This window comes from Patagioenas fasciata, chromosome 39, assembly GCF_037038585.1.
Source record: "Patagioenas fasciata isolate bPatFas1 chromosome 39, bPatFas1.hap1, whole genome shotgun sequence".
Classification (NCBI taxonomy): domain Eukaryota; kingdom Metazoa; phylum Chordata; class Aves; order Columbiformes; family Columbidae; genus Patagioenas; species Patagioenas fasciata.
This window is the reverse complement of record NC_092558.1, coordinates 556,547-584,120: the sequence shown is the minus strand read 5'-3', so window position 1 is coordinate 584,120 and position 27,574 is coordinate 556,547. Positions and strand designations below refer to the sequence as shown.

General features: G+C 67.1%; 1 protein-coding gene across 1 annotated transcript in view; it reads right to left on the bottom strand.

Moving 5' to 3' along the window:
* SPTBN2 (spectrin beta, non-erythrocytic 2) overlaps positions 1-27,574 on the bottom strand; it is an 85,462-nt gene that overhangs the window by 28,698 nt on the left and 29,190 nt on the right. The window contains exons 11-22 of the mRNA XM_071801570.1: positions 27,165-27,323; positions 24,664-24,966; positions 20,406-20,544; positions 17,676-18,552; positions 17,464-17,598; positions 14,519-15,266; positions 14,238-14,440; positions 13,233-13,323; positions 11,084-11,230; positions 4,041-4,304; positions 2,714-2,920; positions 748-837 (exon numbers count right to left, since the gene is read on the bottom strand). Of these exons, the coding sequence (XP_071657671.1) occupies positions 748-837; positions 2,714-2,920; positions 4,041-4,304; positions 11,084-11,230; positions 13,233-13,323; positions 14,238-14,440; positions 14,519-15,266; positions 17,464-17,598; positions 17,676-18,552; positions 20,406-20,544; positions 24,664-24,966; positions 27,165-27,323 (3,363 nt within the window). The remainder of the gene's footprint in view (positions 1-747; positions 838-2,713; positions 2,921-4,040; positions 4,305-11,083; positions 11,231-13,232; positions 13,324-14,237; positions 14,441-14,518; positions 15,267-17,463; positions 17,599-17,675; positions 18,553-20,405; positions 20,545-24,663; positions 24,967-27,164; positions 27,324-27,574) is intronic.

Below are 27,574 nucleotides of genomic sequence, written 5' to 3'. Positions count from 1 at the left end.
ATGTGGACACACGGGGGGACACAGGGACACAGGGGACATGGGGACACATGGGGACATGGGGACACATGGGGACATGGAGATACATGGAGATACATGGGGACACATGGGGACACATGGGGACACATGGGGACATGGGGACACATGGGGACATGGAGATACATGGAGATACATGGGGACACATGGGGACACATGGGGACACATGGGGACATGGGGACACATGGGGACATGGAGATACATGGAGATACATGGGGACACACGGGGATACATGGGGACATGGGGACACATGGGGACATGGAGATACATGGAGATACATGGGGACACATGGGGATACATGGGGACATGGGGACACATGGGGACATGGGGACACATGGGGACATGGAGATACATGGAGATACATGGGGACACATGGGGATACATGGGGACATGGGGACACATGGGGACATGGAGATACATGGAGATACATGGGGACACATGGGGATACATGGGGACATGGGGACACATGGGGACATGGGGACACATGGGGACATGGAGATACATGGAGATACATGGGGACACATGGGGATACATGGGGACACGCGGACACATGGGGACACATGGGGACATGTGGGGGTGGTGGCCCTGCAACTCCTTCTGCAGCATCTGGGGACATGGCGACACATGGGGACACGGCGACACGTGGGGACACGTGGGGACACATGGGGGGACATAGGGGGACATAGGGGGACATAGGGGGACATGGGGACACACCTCGTTCTTCTTGATGAGCAGCTGGACGGACGGAAGGTCCTTGCCGAGGTCGGTGGACTCGGCCAAGGGGCGGCGCTCCTGCACCCACAGCTGCGACGGGGACAACGGGGACAACGGGGACAACGGGGACACCCGGCGCTCAGTGACACCCAAGGCTCAGTGACACTGGGGGTTCGGGGACAGCAAGGGCTTGGGGACACCGGAGGGTCAGGGGTATCGGGGGTCGGGGTCACTTGGGGTCACCAAGGGCTCAGGGCCACTGAGGTCTCAGGGACATTGGGGCTCAGGGACATCAAGGGCTCAGTGACACTGGGGGTTCGGGGACAGCAAGGGCTTGGGGACACCGGAGGGTCAGGGGTATCGGGGGTCAGTGACACCAGGGGCTTGGGGACACTGGGGGCTCAGGGACATCACGGGCTCAATGACACTGAGGGTCAGGGACATCAGGGGCTTGGGGACAGCAGGAGTTCAATGACACCGGGGGCTCAATGGCATCGGGGGCTCAGGGATAATGGGGGTCAGTGATATCAGGGTTCAGGGTCACCAGTGGCTCAGGGTCACCGAGGGCTCAGGGACACCAGGGCCTCGGGGACAGCAGGAGCTTGGTGCCACCGCACCCCTGTGCCCCCCATGTCCCCGTGCCCCCCCTTGTCCCCATGTCCCCCTGTGGCCCCCATGTCCCTGTGTCCCCCCATGGCCCCATGTCCCCCGCGCGTCCCCGTGTCCCCTCGTCCCTGTGTCCCCCTGTGTCCCCGTGTCCCCCCGTGCCCCTCTGTCCCCTGCGTGTCCCTGTGTCCCCCCATGTCCCCCTGTGTCCCTGTGTGTCCCCATATGTCCCCCCATGTCCCCATGTCCCCCCATGTCACCCCGTGTCCCCATGTCCTCCCATGTCCCCATGTCCCCCCATGTCACCCCGTGTCCCCATGTCCTCCCTGTGTCCCCATGTCCCCTCATGTCCCCATGTCCCTCCATGTCCCTGTGTCCCCCTGTGTCCCCGTGTCCCCCCATGTCCCCGCATCCCCCTATGTCCCCGTGTCCCCTGTGCCTCCCCCTGTCCCCTCGTGTCCCCATGTCCCCCTGTGACCCTGTATCCCCCACATGCCCCTGTGTCCCCTTGTGTCCTCCTGTGTCCCTGTGTACCCCCGTGTCCCTGTGTCCCCGTGTCCCCCTGTGTCCCCGTGTCCCCCTGTGTCCCCTCATGTCCCTGTGTCCCCTGTGACTCCCCATGTCCCCCCGTATCCCCCACATGTCCCTGTGTTCCCCTGTGTCCCCGTGTCCCCCCATGTCCCCGCATCCCCCTGTGTCCCCCCATGTCCTCATGTCCCCCCTGTGTCCCCGTGTCCCCCCATGTCCCCTTGCGTCCCTGTGTCCTCCCGTGTCCCTGTGTCCCCCTGTGTCCCCGTGTCCCTGTGTCCCCCGGTGTCCCCGTGTCCCCCCGTGCCCCTCTGTCCCCCGCATGTCCCTGTGTCCCCTGTGCCTCCCCATGTCCCTCCATGTCCCCATGTCCCCCTGTGACCCTGTATCCCCCACATGCCCCTGTGTCCCCTTGTGTCCTCCTGTGTCCCTGTGTACCCCCGTGTCCCTGCATCCCCGTGTCCCCATGTCCCCCCGTGTCCCCATGTCCCCCTGTGACCCTGTATCCCCCACACATCCCTGTGTCCCTGTGTCCCCATGTCCCCCCATGTCCCCGCGTCCCCGTGTCCCCCTGCGTCCCCGTATCCCCTACATATCCCTGTGTCCCCCTGTGTCCTCATGTCCCTCCACGTCCCCGCATCCCCCTGTGTCCCCGTGTCCCTCCATGTCCCCATATCCCCCCATGTCCCCGTGTCCCCCCATGTCCCCGTGTCCCCCTGCGTCCCCATGTCCCCCCACGTCCCCATGTCCCCTTGCGTTCCCATGTCCCCCCGTGTCCCTGTGTCCCCCTGTCCCCCCGTGTCCCCCCGTGTCCCCCGGTGTCCCCACTCACGATCTCGTCCTCCAGGTCCCGGCGCAGCCGGTGCTGGCGGCGCGAGGCGATGAGGAGGCGGCCGCGCTCCCGCAGGGGCTCCCGCAGCGCCCGCAGCTGCTGCTCCAGCGCCGCCACCTGCGCCCGCAGCTCGGGGCCCAGCGCCTCTGCCTGCGCGCTCAGCGCCGCCAGCTCCTCCTCCCGCTCCTGCGCCTGCTTCTCCAGCACCTGCGCGGCACCCGGCGTGGCACCCCCTGTCCTGGCACCCCTGGTACCCCTGACATCCCCTGGTACCCCATCCCTGGGAACTGCATCCCTGGGCATCCCTGGTACCCCATCCCTGGTACCCCATTCATGGGCATCCCTGGTACCCCATCCCTGGTACCCCTGGGCATCCCTGGTACCCCATCCCTGGTACCCCCATCCCTGGGAACTGCATCCCTGGTACCCACATCCCTGGGAACCCCATCCCTGGGCATCCCTGGTACCCCATCCCTGGTACCCCTGGGCATCCCTGGTACCCCCATCCCTGGCCACCCCATCCCTGGGCATCCCTGGTACCCCATCCCTAGTACCCCATTCATGGGCATCCCGGGTCACCCCATCCCTGGTACCCCTGGGCATCCCTGGTACCCCCATCCCTGGGAACTGCATCCCTGGTACCCACATCCCTGGTACCCCATCCCTGGGCATCCCTGGTCACCCCATCCCTGGTACCCCTGGGCATCCCTGGTACCCCTGGGCATCCCTGGTCACCCCATCCCTGGGAACTGCATCCCTGGTACCCACATCCCTGGGAACCCCATCCCTGGGCATCCCTGGTACCCCATCCCTGGTACCCCTGGGCATCCCTGGTACCCCCATCCCTGATCGCCCCATCCCTGGTACCACATCCCTGGGCACCCCATTCCCCCCATGTCCCCCATGTCCCCCATATCCCCATTCCCCCCATGTCCCCCATTCCCCCATGTCCCCCATGTCCCCATTCCCCCCATGTCCCAAATGTCCCCATTCCCCCCATGTCCCCATGTCCCCCTATATCCCCCCATATCCCCATATCCCCATGTCTCCCATTCCCCTCATGTCTCCCATTCCCCCCATGTCCCCCATTCCCCCATGTCCCACATGTCCCCATTCCCCCCATGTCCCCATGTCCCCCCATATCCCCCCATGTCCTCCATATCTCCCCATGTCCCCCATTCCTCCCATATCCCCACGTCCCCATATCCCCCATTCCCCCCATGTCCCATATCCCCATGCCCCCCATAACCCCCCACATCCCCCACATCCCCCACGTCCCCCATGTCCCCCCATACCCCCCAATATCCCCACGCCCCCCAGGTCCCACCTGGTGTTTGCCGATGAGCCGGCTGACGCTGCCGAGGTCGTGTCCGGCGTGGCTGCGGCGCAGCTGGTGGTGCATGGCGTCCAGCGCCCGGCGCAGCGCGGCGCAGCCCTGGGCGCACAGCTCGGCGCTGAGCGCGTCCCGCAGCCGCCGGGCCGTGCCGCGCGTGGCCGCCTCCAGCGCTGCCCAGCGCGGGGCCAGCGCCGCCGCCCGCGCGCGCACCGGGACGCACAGCGCCGGCCGGGACGCGCTCAGCGCCCGCGCCTCCTGCGGGTGGGCAGCGCGTCACCCTGGCCCCGCGTCACCCTGTCCCCATGTCACTGTGTCACCCTGGCCCCGCGTCACCCTGTCCCCATATCACTGTGTCACCCTGTTCCCGCGTCACCCTGTCCCCATGTCACTGTGTCACCCTGTCCCCGTGTCACCCTGTCCCCATATCACTGTGTCACCCTGTTCCCGCGTCACCCTGTCCCCAAGTTCCTGTGTCACAGTGTCCCCATGTCCCACCAACAGCCCGCGCGCCTCCTGCGGGATGGGTCACTGTGTCACCCTGTCCCCGTGTCACCCTGTCCCCGTGTCACTGTGTCACAGTGTCCCCATGTCCCCGTGTCACAGTGTCCCCATGTCCCACCAACAGCTGCCGGGCCTCCTGCGGGGTGGGCAGCGCGTCACCCTGGCCCCGCGTCACCCGGTCCCCGTGTCACTGTGTCACCCTGTCCCCGTGTCACTGTGTCACCCTGGCCCCGCGTCACCCTGTCCCCGTGTCACAGTGTCCCCGTGTCACCCTGTCCCCGTGTCACTGTGTCACCCTGTCCCCGCGTCACTCTGTCCCCGCGTCACTCTGTCCCCGTGTCACCCTGTCCCCATGTCCCTGTGTCACAGTGTCCCCATGTCCCACCAACAGCTGCCGGGCCTCCTGCGGGGTGGGCAGCGTGTCACCCTGTCCCCGTGTCACCCTGTCCCCATGTCACTGAGTCCCCATGTCCCCGTGTCCCCGTGTCCCCATGTCCCCGTGTCACCCTGTCCCCATGTCCCCGTGTCACTGTGTCCCCATGTCCCCGTGTCCTGATGTCCCTGTGTCCCCATGTCCCACCAACAGCTGCCGCGCCTCCTGCGGGGTGGGCAGCGCGTCACCCTGTCCCCGCGTCACTGTGTCACTGTATCCCCGTGTCACCCTGTCCCCGCGTCACCCTGTCCCCGTGTCACTGTGTCACCCTGTCCCCGTGTCACCCTGTCCCCGTGTCACTGTGTCACCCTGTCCCCGTGTCACTCTGTCCCCGTGTCACCCTGTCCCCGTGTCACTGTGTCACCCTGTCCCCGTGTCACTCTGTCCCCGTGTCACCCTGTCCCCGTGTCACTGTGTCACCCTGTCCCCGCGTCACTCTGTCCCCGTGTCACCCTGTCCCCGTGTCACTGTGTCACCCTGTCCCCGCGTCACCCTGTCCCCGTGTCACTGTGTCACCCTGTCCCCGTGTCACCCTGTCCCCGTGTCACTGTGTCACCGTGTCCCCGCGTCACCCTGTCCCCGTGTCACTGTGTCACCCTGTCCCCGTGTCACCCTGTCCCCATGTCCCTGTGTCACAGTGTCACCATGTCCCTGTGTCACAGTGTCCCCATGTCCCACCAACAGCTGCCAGGCCTCCTGCGGGGTGGGCAGCGCGTCACCCTAGCCCCGCGTCACTGTGTCACTGTATCCCCGTGTCACCCTGTCCCCGTGTCACTGTGTCACCCTGTCCCCATGTCACCCTGTCCCTGTGTCCCTGTGTCCCCATGTCCCCGTGTCCCCATGTCCCTGTGTCACAGTGTCCCCATGTCCCACCAACAGCTGCCAGGCCTCCTGCGGGGGTGGGCAGCGCGTCACCCTGTCCCTGTGTCCCTGTGTCCCCATGTCCCTGTGTCTCCATGTCCCTGTGTCACAGTGTCCCCCTGTCCCACCAACAGCCCGTGCGCCTCCTGCGGGATGGGTCAGTGTGTCACCCTGTCCCTGTGTCACTGTGTCCCCGTGTCCCCATGTCCCCGTGTCCCCGTGTCCCCATGTCCCACCAACAGCTGCCAGGCCTCCTGCGGGGATGGGCAGCGTGTCACCCTGTCCCTGTGTCACTCTGTCACCCTGTCCCTGTGTCACAGTGTCCCCATGTCCCTGTGTCACAGTGTCCCCATGCCCCACCAACAGCTGCCAGGCCTCCTGCGGGGGTGGGCAGCGCGTCACCCTGTCCCTGTGTCCCTGTGTCCCCATGTCCCTGTGTCTCCATGTCCCTGTGTCACTGTGTCCCCATGTCCCTGTGTCCCCATGTCCCTGTGTCTCCATGTCCCTGTGTCACAGTGTCCCCATGTCCCACCAACAGCCCGTGCGCCTCCTGCGGGATGGGTCAGCGTGTCACCCTGTCCCTGTGTCACTGTGTCACCCTGTCCCCATGTCCCTGTGTCTCCATGTCCCTGTGTCACAGTGTCCCCATCTCCCCATGTCCCCATGTCCCTGTGTCCCCATGTCCATGGCCCCGTGTCCCTGCGTCCCCATGTTCCTGTGTCACCTCCTCCAGGCCATCCAGCCAGCCGTGGTTGTCCCCGTGTCCCTATGGTGTCCCCATTGTGTCCCCGTGTCACCTCCTCCAGGCCGTCCAGCCAGCCCCGGTTGTCCCCATGTCCCCATGTCCCCTGTCCCCATAGTGTCCCCATGTCACCTCCTCCAGGCTGTCCAGCCAGCCCCGGTTGGCCCCATGCCCCCATGTCCCCCCTGTCCCCATGTCCCCCACGGTGTCCCCACGGTGTCCCCACGGTGTCCCCATGGTGTCACCTCCTCCAGGCTGTCCAGCCAGCCCCGGTTGGCCCCATGTCCCCCATGTCCCCATGTCCCCACGGTGTCCCCCATGGTGTCCCCATGGTGTCCCCACGGTGTCCCCACGGTGTCACCTCCTCCAGGCTGTCCAGCCAGCCCCGGTTGGCCCCATGTCCCCCATGTCCCCCACGGTGTCCCCATGGTGTCCCCACGGTGTCCCCATGGTGTCACCTCCTCCAGGCTGTCCAGCCAGCCCCGGTTGGCCCCATGTCCCCCATGTCCCCATGTCCCCACGGTGTCCCCCATGGTGTCCCCATGGTGTCCCCACGGTGTCCCCATGGTGTCACCTCCTCCAGGCTGTCCAGCCAGCCCCGGTTGGCCCCCTGTCCCCATGTCCCCACGGTGTCCCCACGGTGTCCCCACGGTGTCCCCATGGTGTCACCTCCTCCAGGCTGTCCAGCCAGCCCCGGTTGGCCCCCTGTCCCCATGTCCCCCACGGTGTCCCCACGGTGTCCCCACGGTGTCCCCATGGTGTCACCTCCTCCAGGCTGTCCAGCCAGCCCCGGTTGGCCCCATGTCCCCATGTCCCCACGGTGTCCCCATGGTGTCACCTCCTCCAGGCTGTCCAGCCAGCCCCGGTTGGCCCCATGTCCCCCACGGTGTCCCCATGGTGTCCCCATGGTGTCCCCACGGTGTCCCCATGGTGTCACCTCCTCCAGGCTGTCCAGCCAGCCCCGGTTGGCCCCATGTCCCCATGTCCCCCATGTCCCCCACGGTGTCCCCATGGTGTCCCCACGCTGTCCCCATGGTGTCACCTCCTCCAGGCTGTCCAGCCAGCCCCGGTTGGCCCCATGTCCCCCACGGTGTCCCCATGGTGTCCCCACGGTGTCCCCATGGTGTCACCTCCTCCAGGCTGTCCAGCCAGCCCCGGTTGGCCCCATGTCCCCATGTCCCCCACGGTGTCCCCACGGTGTCCCCACGGTGTCCCCATGGTGTCCCCATGGTGTCACCTCCTCCAGGCTGTCCAGCCAGCCCCGGTTGGCCCCATGTCCCCATGTCCCCCACGGTGTCCCCACGGTGTCCCCACGGTGTCCCCATGGTGTCACCTCCTCCAGGCTGTCCAGCCAGCCCCGGTTGGCCCCATGTCCCCATGTCCCCCACGGTGTCCCCATGGTGTCCCCACGGTGTCCCCATGGTGTCACCTCCTCCAGGCTGTCCAGCCAGCCCCGGTTGGTCCCATGTCCCCATGTCCCCCATGTCCCCATGTCCCCCACGGTGTCCCCATGGTGTCCCCACGGTGTCCCCATGGTGTCACCTCCTCCAGGCTGTCCAGCCAGCCCCGGTTGGCCCCATGTCCCCCATGTCCCCCACGGTGTCCCCATGGTGTCCCCACGGTGTCCCCACGGTGTCACCTCCTCCAGGCTGTCCAGCCAGCCCCGGTTGGCCCCATGTCCCCATGTCCCCCACGGTGTCCCCACGGTGTCCCCACGGTGTCCCCATGGTGTCACCTCCTCCAGGCTGTCCAGCCAGCCCCGGTTGGCCCCATGTCCCCCATGTCCCCCACGGTGTCCCCATGGTGTCCCCACGGTGTCCCCATGGTGTCACCTCCTCCAGGCTGTCCAGCCAGCCCCGGTTGGCCCCATGTCCCCATGTCCCCCACGGTGTCCCCATGGTGTCCCCACGGTGTCCCCATGGTGTCACCTCCTCCAGGCTGTCCAGCCAGCCCCGGTTGGCCCCATGTCCCCCATGTCCCCCACGGTGTCCCCATGGTGTCCCCACGGTGTCCCCACGGTGTCACCTCCTCCAGGCTGTCCAGCCAGCCCCGGTTGTCCCCATGTCCCCATGTCCCCCACGGTGTCCCCACGGTGTCCCCACGGTGTCCCCATGGTGTCACCTCCTCCAGGCTGTCCAGCCAGCCCCGGTTGGCCCCATGTCCCCATGTCCCCCACGGTGTCCCCACGGTGTCCCCATGGTGTCACCTCCTCCAGGCTGTCCAGCCAGCCCCGGTTGGCCCCATGTCCCCCATGTCCCCCACAGTGTCCCCATGGTGTCCCCACGGTGTCCCCACGGTGTCACCTCCTCCAGGCTGTCCAGCCAGCCCCGGTTGGCCCCATGTCCCCATGTCCCCCATGTCCCCCACGGTGTCCCCACGGTGTCCCCATGGTGTCACCTCCTCCAGGCTGTCCAGCCAGCCCCGGTTGGCCCCATGTCCCCCATGTCCCCATGTCCCCCACGGTGTCCCCACGGTGTCCCCACGGTGTCCCCATGGTGTCACCTCCTCCAGGCTGTCCAGCCAGCCCCGGTTGGCCCCATGTCCCCATGTCCCCACGGTGTCCCCATGGTGTCCCCACGGTGTCCCCATGGTGTCACCTCCTCCAGGCTGTCCAGCCAGCCCCGGTTGGCCCCATGTCCCCCACGGTGTCCCCATGGTGTCCCCATGGTGTCCCCACGGTGTCCCCATGGTGTCACCTCCTCCAGGCTGTCCAGCCAGCCCCGGTTGGCCCCATGTCCCCATGTCCCCCATGTCCCCCACGGTGTCCCCATGGTGTCCCCACGCTGTCCCCATGGTGTCACCTCCTCCAGGCTGTCCAGCCAGCCCCGGTTGGCCCCATGTCCCCCACGGTGTCCCCATGGTGTCCCCACGGTGTCCCCATGGTGTCACCTCCTCCAGGCTGTCCAGCCAGCCCCGGTTGGCCCCATGTCCCCATGTCCCCCACGGTGTCCCCACGGTGTCCCCACGGTGTCCCCATGGTGTCCCCATGGTGTCACCTCCTCCAGGCTGTCCAGCCAGCCCCGGTTGGCCCCATGTCCCCATGTCCCCCACGGTGTCCCCACGGTGTCCCCACGGTGTCCCCATGGTGTCACCTCCTCCAGGCTGTCCAGCCAGCCCCGGTTGGCCCCATGTCCCCATGTCCCCCACGGTGTCCCCATGGTGTCCCCACGGTGTCCCCATGGTGTCACCTCCTCCAGGCTGTCCAGCCAGCCCCGGTTGGTCCCATGTCCCCATGTCCCCCATGTCCCCATGTCCCCCACGGTGTCCCCATGGTGTCCCCACGGTGTCCCCATGGTGTCACCTCCTCCAGGCTGTCCAGCCAGCCCCGGTTGGCCCCATGTCCCCCATGTCCCCCACGGTGTCCCCATGGTGTCCCCACGGTGTCCCCACGGTGTCACCTCCTCCAGGCTGTCCAGCCAGCCCCGGTTGGCCCCATGTCCCCATGTCCCCCACGGTGTCCCCACGGTGTCCCCACGGTGTCCCCATGGTGTCACCTCCTCCAGGCTGTCCAGCCAGCCCCGGTTGGCCCCATGTCCCCCATGTCCCCCACGGTGTCCCCATGGTGTCCCCACGGTGTCCCCATGGTGTCACCTCCTCCAGGCTGTCCAGCCAGCCCCGGTTGGCCCCATGTCCCCATGTCCCCCACGGTGTCCCCATGGTGTCCCCACGGTGTCCCCATGGTGTCACCTCCTCCAGGCTGTCCAGCCAGCCCCGGTTGGCCCCATGTCCCCCATGTCCCCCACGGTGTCCCCATGGTGTCCCCACGGTGTCCCCACGGTGTCACCTCCTCCAGGCTGTCCAGCCAGCCCCGGTTGTCCCCATGTCCCCATGTCCCCCACGGTGTCCCCACGGTGTCCCCACGGTGTCCCCATGGTGTCACCTCCTCCAGGCTGTCCAGCCAGCCCCGGTTGTCCCCATGTCCCCATGTCCCCCACGGTGTCCCCATGGTGTCCCCACGGTGTCCCCACGGTGTCACCTCCTCCAGGCTGTCCAGCCAGCCCCGGTTGGCCCCATGTCCCCATGTCCCCCATGTCCCCCACGGTGTCCCCACGGTGTCCCCATGGTGTCACCTCCTCCAGGCTGTCCAGCCAGCCCCGGTTGGCCCCATGTCCCCCATGTCCCCATGTCCCCCACGGTGTCCCCATGGTGTCCCCACGGTGTCCCCATGGTGTCACCTCCTCCAGGCTGTCCAGCCAGCCCCGGTTGTCCCCATGTCCCCATGTCCCCCACGGTGTCCCCACGGTGTCCCCACGGTGTCCCCATGGTGTCACCTCCTCCAGGCTGTCCAGCCAGCCCCGGTTGGCCCCATGTCCCCATGTCCCCCATGTCCCCATGTCCCCCACGGTGTCCCCACGGTGTCCCCACGGTGTCCCCATGGTGTCACCTCCTCCAGGCTGTCCAGCCAGCCCCGGTTGGCCCCATGTCCCCATGTCCCCCATGTCCCCATGTCCCCCACGGTGTCCCCACGGTGTCCCCACGGTGTCCCCATGGTGTCACCTCCTCCAGGCTGTCCAGCCAGCCCCGGTTGGCCGCCAGCTCAGCGGCGAACGCCTGGTGCCTCTGGCACTTCCTGCGTAGGCTCCGCGCGTCCCCGTGCGCCCCGTCCTGCGCCGCCCGCAGCTTCTCCTCCATCCACAGCGCCAGCTGCGCCACAGCACCGCCCGTCACCGCCTGCCTTCGTCTTCAGCATCGTCCTCATCCCCATCCCATCCCATCCTCATCTTCATCCCATCCCATCCCACCCCATCCCACCCCATCCCATCCCATCCCATCCCCATTTTCATCCCATCCCATCCCATCCCACCCCATTCCATCCCATCCCATACCATCCCATCCCATCCCATCCCACCCCCATCCCATCCTCATCTTCATCCCATCCCATCCCCATCCTCATCCCATCCCATCCCATCCCATCTCATTCTCATCTTCATCCCATCCCATCCCACCCCATTCCATCCCATCCCATACCATCCCATCCCATCCCACCCCCATCCCATCCTCATCTTCATCCCATCCCATCCCCATCCTCATCCCATCCCATCCCATCTCATCCTCATCTTCATCCCATCCCATCCCACCCCCATCCCATCCTCATCTTCATCCCATCCCATCCCCATCCTCATGCCATCCCATCCCATCTCATCCTCATCTTCATCCCATCCCATCCCACCCCCATCCCATCCTCATCTTCATCCCATCCCATCCCCACCCTCATCCCATCCCATCCCCACCCTCATCCCATCCCATCCCATCCCACCCCATTGCATCCCATCCCATCCCACCCCATCCCATCCCATCCTCATCTTCATCCCATCCCATCCCATCCCACCCTCATCTTCATCCCATTCCATCCCATTCCAACCCATTTTCTTCCCATTCCATTCCACCCTCCTCCTCAGCTTTATCCTCATCCTCATCTTCATCCTGATCCCATCCCATGTGATCTCAACCCATCCTCAACATATCTAAACCCGTTCTCATCCTCATCCCATCCCATCCTCCTCCTCAGCTTCATCCGCATTCTCATCCTCAGCTTCGTTCTCATTCCCATCCCATCGCATCCCATCCTATCCCATCCCATCCCATCCTCATCTTCATCTTCATCCTTATCCTCATCCCATCCCCTCTCAACCCATCCCATCTCCTCTCAACCCACCCCATCCTCATCTTCATCCTCATCCTCATCCTCATTCTCATTCTCATCCTCATCTTCATCCTCATCCCATCCCATCCTCATCCCATCCCATCCCATCTCCATCCCATCCCATCCCCTCAGCCCATCCCATCCTCATCTTCATCCTCAGCTTCATCTTCATTCTCAGCTTCATCCTCATCCTCATCCCATCCCATCCCATCCCATCCTCATCTTCATCCTTATCCTCATCCCATCCCCTCTCAACCCATCCCATCCTCATCTTCAGCTTCATCCTCATCCCCATCCTCATCCCATCCCCTCTCAACCCATCCCATCTCCTCTCAACCCATCCCATCCTCATCTTCATCCTCATCTTCATCCTCATTCTCATCCTCATCTTCATCCTCATCCCATCCCATCCTCATCCCATCCCATCCCATCTCCATCCCATCCCATCCCCTCAGCCCATACCATCCTCATCTTCATCCTCAGCTTCATCTTCATCCTCAGCTTCATCCTCATCCTCATCCCATCCCATCCCATCCCATCCCATCCCATCCTCATCTTCATCCTTATCCTCATCCCATCCCCTCTCAACCCATCCCATCCTCATCTTCAGCTTCATCCTCATCCCCATCCCATCCCATCCCATCCCATCCCATCCCATCCCATCCCATCCTCATCTTCATCCTTATCCTCATCCCATCCTCTCTCAACCCATCCCATCCTCATCTTCATCTTCATCCTCATCCTCATCCTCATCCTCATGCTCATTCTCATTCTCATCCGATCTCAACTCATCCCATGCCATCCCCATCTCCATCTCCATTTCCATTCTCAGCTTCATCCTCGCTCTCAGCTTCGTCCTCATTCTCATCCTCATCCCATCCCAATCCTCATCCTCATCCCATCTCAACTCATCCTATCCCATCCCATTCCACCCCATCCCCATCCCCATCCCCATCCTCCTCCTCATCCCACCCCACCCTCCTCCTCCTCCTCCCCCGTTACCTCCTCCGCCTTCTGCAGGAACCTCTGCAGCTCCAGGTTGTCCCTCAGCCGCTCCAGCAGCTCCTGCGCCGCCTCCCGGTTCCCGTGGTGCCTGGAGGACCCGGGTGACGGTGATGGTGACGGTGACAGCCACACCGATACCCCCATGGCCACACCGATACCCCCATGGCCACTCCGGTACCCCCATGGCCACTCCGGTACCCCCATGGCCACACCGATACCCCCATGGCCACTCCGATACCCCCATGGCCACACCGATACCCCCATGGCCACTCCAGTACCCCCATGGCCACTCCGGTACCCCCATGGCCACTCCGATACCCCCATGGCCACTCCAGTACCCCCATGGCCACACCGATACCCCCATGGCCACTCCAGTACCCCCATGGCCACTCCGGTACCCCCATGGCCACACCGATACCCCCATGGCCACTCCGGTACCCCCATGGCCACTCCAGTACCCCCATGGCCACTCCAGTACCCCCATGGCCACACCGATACCCCCATGGCCACACCGATACCCCCATGGCCACTCCGGTACCCCCATGGCCACACCGATACCCCCATGGCCACATCGGTACCCCCATGGCCACACCGATACCCCCATGGCCACTCCAGTACCCCCATGGCCACACCGATACCCCCATGGCCACATCGGTACCCCCATGGCCACTCCGGTACCCCCATGGCCACACCGATACCCCCATGGCCACTCCGGTACCCCCATGGCCACTCCGGTACCCCCATGGCCACACTGATACCCCCATGGCCTCCACCAGTACCCCCACACCAGTACCCCACATTGGTACCCCCATGGCTACTCCGGTACCCCCATGGCCACCCCAATACCCCCATGGCCACCCCGGTACCCCCATGGCTGCACCAGTACCCCCATGACCACTCCGGTACCCCCATGGCCACACCGATATCCCCATGGCCACCCCGGTACCCCCATGGCCACACCAGTACCCCCATGGCCACTCCATGCCTTGGGTTGCCCCTCACCTTCTCTCCAGCGCCACCACCGCCTCCCGCGCCTCCTCCCCACGGGGGTTTCCCTCGGCCACCAACTTCTCCCTGGCGGCCACCAGGACCTGCAGCCGCTCTCCGGCGACCTCCACGGCGCCCACCACGTCCTCCAGCTTCTTGACGGCGGCCTCGGCTCCCGGCACCGTGCCGGGCACATCGGCGTGCGCCAGCGCGTACTCCTGGGGGCGGCGACACCGTCACCGGCGTCACCGTCACCGCGTCCCCCGCCCCGGCGTCGCGTCCCCGCGGCGCCTCACCTGGGTACCGATTACGCCCTCCAGCTGTTTGGCGTCGCGGAGGAACATCTGGAACGCCAGGGCCTGGCGCAGCCGCCGGCGCCGCGTCTCCCACATCCTGCCCAGCTCCTCCCAGCCGGCGTCCAGCGCCTCCACCCGCTGCCGCAGCACCGCGTCCGTCTGTCCGCGCGCGGCCTCCCGTCCCGCGTCCCGCACGCCGCGGTACTCGGCGCCGTAGCGCTCCATCTCCTCGCCCAGCGCCTCGTGCTGCCTCAGCAGCCGCTCGGCCTCGGCCAGCGTGGCCGGCGCGTCCTCGGTGGCCACGGCGCCGGCGGTTTGGGCCACCCAGCCCTGCAGCGCCGCCAGGTCGCGCAGGACGCCCTGCACCTTGCCGGCCGCCTCCAGCGCCTCCTCGTGGCGCCGCAGCGCGCCGCGCAGCTCGTCCCACACCCCCTCCAGCGCCGACAGCCGCGCCGGCACCGCCGAGGCTTCCGCGGGGTGCCGGGCCACCAGTTTCTCCCCCTCGGCTCGTAGGTCCCGCAGCTTGGCCTGGATGGCGTCCAGGTCGCGCCGCACGGCCGAGAGCTTGCGCCGCAGCGCGGCGACGCCGTGGGGGTCGCTGCCGAGGCCCCGCGTGGCCGCGATGGCGTCGGTCTTGCCGCGCATCCAGGCGGCCGTCTCGTCGCACTCCAGCTGGAAGTTCTGCAGCGCCAGCGCCGAGCCCAGCGCCGCCTTCTTCTGCTCGGCCAGCGCGCGGAAGCGCTCCCACCTGTGCGGGCAGGGAATGGGGGCCTGGATGGAGCGGCAACCGCAACGGGAACGCGCAGGTGACCGGAGCATCGGCCTGAGCGGAGGACCCATCCCTGCACTGAACATCATCCTGCCCACGACATCCTCCTGCCCAGAGCATCATCCTGCCCAGGGCACCATCCTGCACCGAGCATCATCCTGTCCAGAACGTCAACCTGACCAGAACACCATCCTGTCCAGAACGTCAACCTAACCAGAGCATCATGCTGCCCAGACCATCATCCTGCCCAGGACATCATCCTGTCCAGAGAACCCAGACCCTGCCTGGAACATCATCCTGCACACAGCGTCATCCTGCCCAGAGCATCATCCTGTCCAGAACGTCAACCTGCCCAGAGCATCATCCTGCCCAGGGCACCATCCTGCCCAGAGCATCATCCTGTCCGGAATGTCAACCTGCCCGGAACATCACCCTGTCCAGAGCATCATCCTGCCCAGAGCACCATCCTGTTCAGAACGTCAACCTGTCCAGAGCATCATCCTGCCCGGAGCACCATCCTGCCCCAAAGCATCATCCTGTCCAGAGCATCGTCCTGTCCGGAACGTCACCCTGCCCAGAGCATCATCCTGTCCAGAGCATCATCCTGTCCAGAGCATCATCCTGTCCAGAGCATCGTCCTGTCCGGAACGTCACCCTGTCCAAAGCATCATCCTGTTCAGAGCATCATCCTGTCTGGAACGTCAACCTGCCCAGAGCATCAACCTGCCCAGAGCATCATCCTGTCCAGAACGTCATCCTGCCCAGAGCATCATCCTGCCCGGAGCACCATCCTGTCCAAAACGTCAACCTGTCCAGAGCATCATCCTGCCCGGAGTACCACCCTGTCCAGAGCACCATCCTGCACAGAGCATCATCCTGCACAGAGCATCATCCTGTCCAGAACGTCAACCTGCCCAGAGCATCATCCTGCCCGGAGCGTCATCCTGTCCAGAACGTCAACCTGACCAGAACACCGTCCTGTCCAGAACGTCAACCTAACCAGAGCATCATGCTGCCCAGAGCATCATCCTGCCCAGGACATCATCCTGCCTGGAGCACCATCCTGCCTGGAGCACCATCCTGCCCGGAGCATCATCCTGCCCGGATCACCATCCTGCCCAGAGCACCAGCCTGCCCGGAGCATCATCCTGTCCAGAACGTCAACCTGTCCAGAGCATCATCCTGTCCGGAGCACCATCCTGCCCCAAAGCCTCACCCTGTCCAGAGCATCATCCTGTCCAGAGCATCACCCTGTTCAGAATATCATCCTGTCCAGAGCCTCATCCTGACCAGAGCACCAACCTGCCCAGAGCACCAACCTGCCCGGAGCATCATCCTGTCCAGAACATCAACCTGTCCAGAGCCTCATCCTGTCCAGGGCATCATCCTGCCCAGAGCAGCCCCTGCCTGGAACATCATCCTGTCCAGAACGTCAACCTGCCTGGGACATTGTCCTGATCAGACCATAATCCTGCCCAGATCATCTTCCTGCCCGGAGCATCATCCTGTCCAGAGCATCATCCTGCCCAGAGCATCACCCTGTCCAGAGCACCATCTTGTCCAGAGCATCAACCTGCCCAGAACACCATCCTGTTCAGAGCATCATCCTGTCCGGAACGTCAACCTGCCCAGAGCATCATCCTGCCCAGAGCATCATCCTGTCCAGAGCACCACCCTGTCCAGAGCATCATCCTGCCTGGAACATCATCCTGTTCAGAGCATCGTCCTGTCCGGAACGTCACCCTGACCAGAGCATTGTCCTGCCTGGAGCATCATCCTGCCCAGAGCATCATCCTGTCCAGAGCATCACCCTGTCCAGAGCATCATCTTGTCCAGAGCGTCATCCTGTCCGCAACATCATCCTGCCCAGAGCACCATCCTGTCCAGAACGTCACCCTGCCCAGAGCATCATCCTGCCTGGAACATCATCCTGCCCAGAGCACCATCCTGTCCAGACCATCACCCTGTCCAGAAGGTCAACCTGCCCAGAGCATCATCCTGCCCGGAACATCATCCTGTCCAGAGCATCATCCTGCTCGGAGCATCATCCTGTCCGGAACGTCAACCTGCCCAGAGCACCATCCTGTCCGGAACGTCACCCTGCCTGGAGCACCCCCTACCCGGAGACCCCAGCCCATCCACCAGCAGCACCCACCGCACAGCCCCACGCGCCCACCTCTCATTGAGCTGCTGGCGGGCGGCGCGGGCGCCCTCCCGGTTGCTCCCGGCGCCCAGCAGCTCCTCGGCGGCGCGGTTCACGGCGCCCACGCGCGACGCCAGCTGCTTCATCTCCGGCTCCAGCGTCTCAAACCTGCGGGCCATTCGTGGCGCTCAGCACCACGCCGGGGCCACCGCACAGCGCCGGGGGGGGCTCATCGTGGCGCTCACCGCTGCTGCAGCACCTCCAGGTCCTCCATGCGCTCCGGTACAGCCACGGCCAGCAGCCACCGCTCCTTCTCGCCCAGCCACAGCGCGCAGGCGTCCGCTTCGCCGCGCATGGCGTGGAACCTCAGCGCCTCCTCCAGCTCCCGGCTCCGCCGCTCGGCCACCTCCTCCACCTCCCGGTAGCGCCGCTCCAGCTCCTCCACCCGCGCGGAGGCTCCGGGATCCCCGTCCCCGCCGGGCGGCAGCGCGGTCGCCTGCCGGCGCAGGGCGTCGATGGCGGCGCGGTGCCCGCGCAGCTCGTCCCGCACCCCGCGGTGCCGCCGCGCCAAGCTCCGCGCCGCGTGCTCGTCGCGGCCAACCCCGGCGCCCGCCGCCAGGCGCCGCGTGTCCTCCAGCCGCGCCGCCACCTCCGCCGCCTCCGCCTGGAACTGGAGGGCGCCGGCGGCTTCCTGGATGCTCCGGCATCGCTCGGCCGCCAGTTCCACCAGCGAGCGCCAGCGCCGCTCCACGTCCCGCACCAGCGCGGCCGCCTCGGCCGCCCCCGCTCCCCCCTGCGCCGCCAGCTCGCGGCCGCGCTCCAGCGCCCGCTCCAGCGCCGCGGCGCGGTTGCCCAGCTGGCTCTGGAGGGCGCGGTGCTGGCTCAGCAGGCGCAGGGCGCCGGGGAGGTCGCGGCTCGCGGTGGCGGCGGAGCCGGCGCGGAGCAGCCGCTCCTGCTCGCCCATCCAGGCCTCCTCCTGGCCCAGGTCCCAGCGGAATTGCCACAAGCGCTGCGACTCCTCCAGCCGGGCCCGGCGCTCGGCGGCCAGCGCCTCCAGCTCGGTGAAGCGCCGCTCCAGCGCCGCCGCGCGCTCCAGCGCCGATGGGTCGCAGGGAGGGGAGTCTGGGGGGACACGGGGGACAGCGCAGGGGTTGGGGGACAGGTTGTGGGTCTGGGGGATGGCCCAGGGGTCTGGGGGACACTCAGGGGGTTGGGGGACACCCCAGGGGTTGGGGGACATCCCTGGGGTCTGGGGGACACTCAGGGGACACGGGGGACATCGCGGGGGTTGGGGGACAGGCTGTGGGTCTGGGGGATGGCCCAGGGGTCTGGGGGACACTCAGGGGACACGGGGGACACCCCAGGGGTTGGGGGACAGGCTGTGGGTCTGGGGGATGGCCCAGGGGTCTGGGGGACACTCAGGGGACACGGGGGACACCCCAAGGGTTGGGGGACATCCCAGGGGTCTGGAGGACACTCAGGGGACACGGGGGACACCCCAGGGGTTGGGGGACAGGTTGTGGGTCTGGGGGATGGCCCAGGGGTCTGGGGGACACTCAAGGGACACGGGGGACATCGCAGGGGTTGGGGGACACGTTGTGGGTCTGGGGGATGGCCCAGGGGTCTGGGGGACACTCAGGGGACACGGGGGACACCCCAGGGGTTGGGGGACAGGTTGTGGGTCTGGGGGATGGCCCAGGGGTCTGGGGGACACTCAGGGGGTTGGGGGACACCCCAGGGGTTGGGGGACACGTTGTGGGTCTGGGGGATGGCCCAGGGGTCTGGGGGACACTCAGGGGACACGGGGGACACCCCAGGGGTTGGGGGACATCCCTGGGGTCTGGAGGACACTCAGGGAACACGGGGGACACCCCAGGGGTTGGGGGACAGGTTGTGGGTCTGGGGGATGGCCCAGGGCTGGGGGACACTCAGTGTGATGGGGACAGTTAAAGGGCCTTGGGGACACCCCGGGGATTTGGGGACACTCAGGGGTCTGGGGGACAGTTGAAGGGGTTGGGGGGCACACAGGAGTTGGGGGACATCCTGGGGTTCTGGGGCCACCCCAGGGGTTGGGGGCCATCTAAAGGTCTGGGGGACATCCCAGGGATTGGGGACACCCAGGGGTTGGGGGACACCCTGGGGGGCTGGGGGACACCCCAGGGATTGGGGACACCCAGGGGTTGGGGACATCCAGGGGTTGGGGACATCCAGGGGTTGGGGGACACCCTGGGAGGCTGGGGGACACCCCAGGGCTTGGGGGAGACCCCAGGGAATGGGGGACACCCAGGGGTTGGGGACACCCAGGGGTTGGGGGACACCCTGGGGGGCTGGGGACACCCCAAGAGTTGGGGGACACCCTGGGGGGCTGGGGGACACCCCAGGGGTTGGGGGACACCCTGGGAGGCTGGGGACACCCCAAGAGTTGGGGGACACCCTGGGGGGCTGGGGACACCCCAGGGGTTGGGGGAGACCCCAGGGAATGGGGGACACCCTGGGGGGCTGGGGACACCCCAAGAGTTGGGGGACACCCTGGGAGGCTGGGGGACACCCCAGGGGTTGGGGGACACCCAGGGGTTGGGGACACCCAGGGGTTGGGGGACACCCTGAGGGGCTGGGGGACACCCCAGGGGTTGGGGACCATCTAAAGGTCTGGGGGACACCCCAGGGATTGGGGACACCCAGGGGTTGGGGACATCCAGGGGTTGGGGGACACCCTGGGAGGCTGGGGGACACCCCAGGGGTTGGGGGAGACCCCAGGGAATGGGGGTCACCCTGGGGGGCTGGGGACACCCCAGGGGTTGGGGGACACCCTGGGGGGCTGGGGGACACCCCAGGAGTTGGGGGAGACCCCAGGGAATGGGGGACACCCCAGATGATGCAGCAGATGGGGTTTGGGGACCACTCTGGGGTTTGTGGGCTCACAGGGGGGTTCGGGGGGATTTGGGGGTTCCGGGGGCTCTGGGGGTGCCACTGACCGCCCGTATCGGCGCCCAGGGCCACGGCGGCGTCCCGGACGGCCCGGACGCGCTCGGCCTGCGCGGAGATGTCGGCCTCCAGCAGCACCTGCAGCTGCAGCTGCGCCTCCCCCTCCGGGGGGCGCTGCGCCAGGCGGCCCTGTGTGAGGACCCCGGGTCACCCCAAAACTGGGGAACCCCGACAGGCACCCCCACGGGCACCCCAATGGGCGCCCCAACCAACACCCCGACAGGCACCCCAATGGGCACCCTGAACCCCCTCCGGGGGGCGCTGCGCCAGGCGGCCCTGTGGGGGACCCCGGGTCACCCCAAAACCGGGGAACCCCGACAGGCACCCCCACGGGCACCCCAATGGGCGCCCCAACCAACACCCCGACAGGCACCCCAATGGGCACCCTGAACCCCCTCCGGGGGGCGCTGCGCCAGGCGGCCCTGTGGGGGACCCCGGGTCACCCCAAAACCGGGGAACCCCGACAGGCACCCCAATGGGCACCCCAACCAACACCCCGACAGGCACCCCAATGGGCACCCTGAACCACCTCCTGGGGGGGCTGTGACAGGCGGCCCTGTGCGAGGACCCCAGGTCACCCCATGTGCACCCCAAAGCAGGCACCCCAATGGGCACCCCAACAGGGACCCCAAACAGGGACCCCAGCAAGCACCCCAACACGGGCACCACAATGGGCACTCCAACCAACACCCCGACAGGCACCCCAATGGGCACCCTGAACCCCCTCCGGGGGGCGCTGCGCCAGGTGGCCCTGTGGGGGACCCCGGGTCACCCCAAAACTGGGGAACCCCGACAGGCACCCCCATGGGCACCCCAATGGGCGCCCCAACCAACACCCCGACAGGCACCCCAATGGGCACCCCTGAACCCCCTCTGGGGGGCACTGCGCCAGGCGGCCCTGTGTGAGGACCCCGGGTCACCCCAAAACTGGGGAACCCCGACAGGCACCCCCATGGGCACCCCAATGGGCACCCCAACCAACACCCCGACAGGCAGCCCAATGGGCACCCTGAACCCCCTCCAGGGGGCGCTGCGCCAGGCGGCCCTGTGGGGGACCCCGGGTCACCCCAAAACCGGGGAACCCCGACAGGCACCCCAATGGGCACCCCAATGGGCGCCCCAACCAACACCCCGACAGGCACCCCAATGGGCACCCCTGAACCCCCTCCTGGGGGGGCTGTGACAGGCGGCCCTGTGCGAGGACCCCAGGTCACCCCATGTGCACCCCAAAGCAGGCACCCCAATGGGCACCCCAACGGGGACCCCAAAACGGGCACCCCAATGGGCACCCCAACCAACACCCCGACAGGCACCCCAATGGGCACCCTGAACCCCCTCCGGGGGGCGCTGCGCCAGGCGGCCCTGTGGGGGACCCCGGGTCACCCCAAAACTGGGGAACCCCGACAGGCACCCCCATGGGCACCCCAATGGGCACCCCAACCAACACCCCGACAGGCACCCCAATGGGCACCCTGAACCCCCTCTGGGGGGCGCTGCGCCAGGCGGCCCTGTGGGGGACCCCGGGTCACCCCAAAACTGGGGAACCCCGACAGGCACCCCAATGGGCACCCCAACCAACACCCCGACAGGCACCCCAATGGGCACCCCAATGGGCACCCTGAACCCCCTCCGGGGGGCGCTGCGCCAGGCGGTCCTGTGGGGGACCCCGGGTCACCCCAAAACTGGGGAACCCCGACAGGCACCCCAATGGGCACCCTGAACCACCTCCTGGGGGGGCTGTGACAGGCGGCCCTGTGCGAGGACCCCGGGTCACCCCATGTGCACCCCAAAGCAGGCACCCCAATGGGCACCCCAACAGGGACCCCAAAACGGGCACCCCAGTGGGCACCCCAACCAACACCCCGACAGGCACCCCAATGGGCACCCTGAACCACCTCCGGGGGGGGCTGTGACAGGCGGCCCTGGGTGAGGACCCCAGGTCACCCCATGTGCACCCCAAAGCAGGCACCCCAATGGGCACCCCAACAGGGACCCCAAAACGGGCACCCCAATGGGCACCCCAACGAGCACCCCAAAACAGGCACCACAATGGGCACCCCAACAGGGACCCCAAAACGGGCACCCCAATGGGCACCCCAACGAGCACCCCAAAACAGGCACCACAATGGGCACCCCAACCAACACCCCGACAGGCACCCCAATGGGCACCCTGAACCACCTCCGGGGGGCGCTGCGCCAGGCGGCCTTGTGGGGGACCCCGGGTCACCCCAAAACCGGGGAACCCCGACAGGCACCCCAATGGGCACCCTGAACCACCTCCTGGGGGGGCTGTGACAGGCGGCCCTGGGTGAGGACCCCGGGTCACCCCATGTGCACCCCAAAGCAGGCACCCCAATGGGCACCCCAACAGGGACCCCAAAACGGGCACCCCAGTGGGCACCCCAACCAACACCCCGACAGGCACCCCAATGGGCACCCTGAACCCCCTCCGGAGGGCGCTGCGCCAGGCGGCCCTGTGGGGAACCCCGGGTCACCCCAAAACCGGGGAACCCCGACAGGCACCCCCACGGGCACCCCAATGGGCGCCCCAACCAACACCCCGACAGGCACCCCCACGGGCACCCCTGAACCCCCTTCTGGGGGGGCTGCGCCAGGCGGCCCTGCGCGAGGACCCCGGGTCACCCCAGGTCACCCCCAGACCCCCCCAGCACCCCCAGACCCCCCTGTGAACCCCAAACCCCACCTGGCATCCCCAACCCTCCTGTGAACCCCAAAACCCCCCTGGCACCCCCAAACCCCATGTGCGAACCCCAAACCCCCCCCAGCACCGCCCTGGCACCCCTAGACCCCTCCCGGCACCCCCAAACCCCGTGGGTGACACCCCAGGGCCCCCCAAACCTGCAGGGGACACAGTGACACCCCAGGGCCCCCCAAACCTGGAGGTGCATGGGTGACACCCAGGGCTCCCCAAACCCGTGGGTGCATGGGTGACCCCCCATGGTCCCCCCAAACCTGAGGGGGGGACACAGTGACACCCCAGGGCTCCCCAAACCCATGGGTGCATGGGTGACCCCCCATGGTCCCCCCAAACCTGGGGGGGTGCATGGGTGACACCCAGGGCCCCCCAAACCTGGGGGTGCATGGGTGACCCCCCATGGCCCCCCCAAACCTGGGGGGGGACACAGTGACACCCCAGACACCCCCAAACCCGTGGGTGCATGGGTGACACCCCAGGGCCCCCAAACCCGTGGGTGCATGGGTGACCCCCCATGGCCCCCCCAAACCTGGGGGGGGACACAGTGACACCCCAGGGCCCCCAAACCCGTGGGTGCATGGGTGACCCCCCATGGCCCCCCCAAACCTGGGGGGGGACACAGTGACACCCCAGACACCCCCAAACCCGTGGGTGCATGGGTGACACCCCAGGGCCCCCAAACCCGTGGGTGCATGGGTGACCCCCCATGGCCCCCCCAAACCTGGGGGGGGACACAGTGACACCCCAGGGCCCCCAAACCCGTGGGTGCATGGGTGACCCCCCATGGCCCCCCCAAACCTGGGGGGGGACACAGTGACACCCCAGACCCCCCCAAACCCGGGGGTGCATGGGTGACACCCCAGGGCCCCCCCAAACCTGGGGGGGGGGGACACAGTGACACCCCAGACCCCCCCAAACCCGGGGGTGCATGGGTGACACCCCATGGTCCCCCCAAACCTGGGGGGGTGCATGGGTGACACCCAGGGCCCCCCAAACCCGTGGGTGCATGGGTGACACCCCACGGCCCCCCCAAACCTGGAGGGGACACAATGACACCCCAGGGCCCCCCAAACCCGTGGGTGCATGGGTGACCCCCCATGGCCCCCCAAACCTGGGGGTGCATGGGTGACCCCCCATGGCCCCCCAAACCTGGAGGGGACACAGTGACACCCCAGACCCCCCCAAACCTGGGGGTGCATGGGTGACACCCCAGGGCCCCCCAAACCCGTGGGTGCATGGGTGACCCCCCATGGCCCCCCCAAACCTGGGGGGGGACACAATGACACCCCAGACCCCCCCCAAACCTGGGGGTGCATGGGTGACCCCCCATGGCCCCCCCAAACCTGGAGGGGACACAGTGACACCCCAGGGCCCCCCAAACCTGGAGGGGACACAGTGACACCCCAGCCCCCCCAAACCCGTGGGTGCATGGGTGACCCCCCATGGCCCCCCCAAACCTGGAGGGGACACAGTGACACCCCAGACCCCCCCAAACCCGTGGGTGCACGGGTGTCGCCCCCCCCCCCCCTCACCTCCATGTGCTCCATCCAGGCCGCCAGGTGGCGCGCGTCTCCCAGCACCTCCTGCAGGCGCACGTGGCGCAGGAGGCGGGGCCGGCGCGCGGCCAGCAGCCGGCGCAGCTCCTCCCACAGGCGGCGCACGCGCTCCCGGCGCGCCAGCGCGCGGCCCGCCCCGTGGTACCGCCCCGCCTCCAGCGCCGCCGCCGCCGCCGCCAGCGCCGCCACGCGCCCGCCGTACGCCTCGACGTCAGCGCGCAGCGCCTCGTGCCGCCGCAGCGCCGCCTCCGCCGCGGGCGGGTCCGCGCCAAACGGGGCCTGGGGGAGCGGGGGGGGGGAGGGGGAGAGGGGTCAGGGGGGCGTGGGGGACGTGGGGGATGTGGGGGATGTGGGGGACATGGGGGATGTGGGGGATGTGGGGGGATGTGGGGGACGTGGGGGACGTGGGGGATGTGGGGGACGTGGGGGATGTGGGGGATGTGGGGGATGTGGGGGATGTGGGGGACATGGGGGATGTGGGGGATGTGGAGGCCATGGGGGTCATGGGGGATGTGGGGGTCACAGAGGGTCATGGGGGATGTGGGGGGATGTGGGGGTCATGGGGGATGTGGGGGGATGTGGGGGTCACAGAGGGTCATGGGGGATATGGGGGATGTGGGGGTCATGGGGGATATGGGGGATGTGGGGGACATGGGGGTCATGGGGGATGTGGGGGGATGTGGGGGATGTGGGGGTCACAGAGAGTCATGGGGGATGTGGGGGTCATGGGGGGATGTGGGGGACATGGGGGCCATGGGGGTCATGGGGGATCATGGGGGGATGTGGGGGTCACAGAGGGTCATGGGGGATATGGAGGATGTGGGGGTCATGGGGGATGTGGGGGCCATGGGGGTCATGGGGGATGTGGGGGTCATGGGGGATGTGGGGGGATATGGGGGATGTGGGGTCATGGGGGGATATGGGGGATGTGGGGGTCACAGAGGGTCATGGGGGATATGGGGGATGTGGGGGTCATGGGGGATGTGGGGGATGTGGGGGACATGGGGGTCATGGGGGATGTGGGGGGAATGGGGGATGTGGGGGTCACAGAGGGTCATGGGGGATGTGGGGGGATATGGGGGATGTGGGGGACATGGGGGATGTGGGGGTCATGGGGACATGGGAGTCATCGGGGGGCATGGGGGGATGTGGGGGACATGGGGGATGTGGGGGGATATGGGGGATGTGGTGGATATGGGGGATGTGGGGTCATGGGGGGATGTGGGGTCATGGGGGATGTGGGGTCATGGGGGATGTGGGGGGATATGGGGGGCATGGGGGATGTGGGGGGAAATGGGGATCATGGGGGATATGGGGGATGTGGGATCATGGGGGGATGTGGGGGGATACGGGGGATGTGGGGGATATGGGGGATGTGGGGTCATGGGGGGATGTGGGGGACATGGGGGATGTGGGGGGATATGGGGGATGTGGGGGACATGGGGGATGTGGGGGGATATGGGGGATGTGGGGGTCATGGGGACATGGGAGTCATCGGGGGGCATGGGGGGATATAGGGGATGTGGGGGTCATGGGGGATATGGGGGATGTGGGGTCGTGGGGGGATGTGGGGGTCACAGAGGGTCATGGGGGATGTGGGGGTCATGGGGGATATGGGGGACATGGGGGATGTGGGGGACATGGGGGATGTGGGGGTCATGGGGGATGCGGGGGGATGTGGGGGGCGTGGGGGTCATGGGGGATATGGGGGGATACGGGGTGCATGGGGGATGTGGAGGTCATGGGGGGATGTGGGTGTCATGGGGGACATGGGGGTCACAGGGGGACATGGGGGATGTGGGGCGATATGGGGGATGTGGGGACATGGGGGGATGTGGGGGTCATGGGGGACAAGGGGGATATGGGGAATATGGGGGATGTGGGGGACATGGGGACATATGGGTCATGGTGGATATGGGGGATGTGGGGGTCATGGGGGATGTGGGGGGATATGGGGGTCATGGGGGGATATGGGGGATGTGGGGTCATGGGGGGATGTGGGGGGCATGGGGGTCATGGGATATGGGGGATGTGGGGACATGGGAATGGGGGATGTGGGGGACATGGGGGGATATGGGGGTCGTGGAGGATGTGGGGGTCATGGGAGACATGGGGGTCATGGGGGATATGGAGGGTCATGGGGGATGTGTGGGACATGGGGGCATATGGGGGATGTGGGGTCATGGGGGGACATGGGGGGATGTGGGGGACATGGGGGGATATGGGGGATGTGGGGGTCATAGTGGATATGGGGGGACATGGGGGATATAGGGGACATGGGGGATGTTGGGGACATGGGGGATATAGGGGACATTGGGGATGTGGGGGACATGGGGGACACTGTGGGTGGCCCTGTTCTGTGCCTCCCATGTCCCCAAGTCCCCAGGATGGCCACGGACTGTGACCCCCACGTCCCTGCGTCCCTGTGTCCCCAGGGCGACTGTGTCGCGCGTCCCCACGTCCCCAGGCGGTGTCACCTGCGCCAGCAGCCGCCGGTTGTCCCCGAGCCAGCTCTCCCGCATCTGCGCCTTGCGGTGGAAGCGCTGAGCCAGCTGTTCCAGCTGCTCCTGCCGGATCAGCTCGGTGCGCAGCGCCAGCTCCCGCGCGTGCTCCGCCCGCTCCAGCCCCGCCCACGCCTGGGGACACGGGGGACATCGGTGACACCACCCGGTGACATCGGTGACACCATCGGTGACACCACCCGGTGACAGCGCCAGCTCCGCCCGCTCCAGCCCCGCCCACGCCTGGGGACACGGGGACATCGGAGACACCACCCGGTGACATCGGTGACACCATCGGTGACACCACCCGGTGACAGCGCCAGCTCCGCCCGCTCCAGCCCCGCCCATGCCTGGGGACACGGGGACACACGGGTGACACCGGTGAC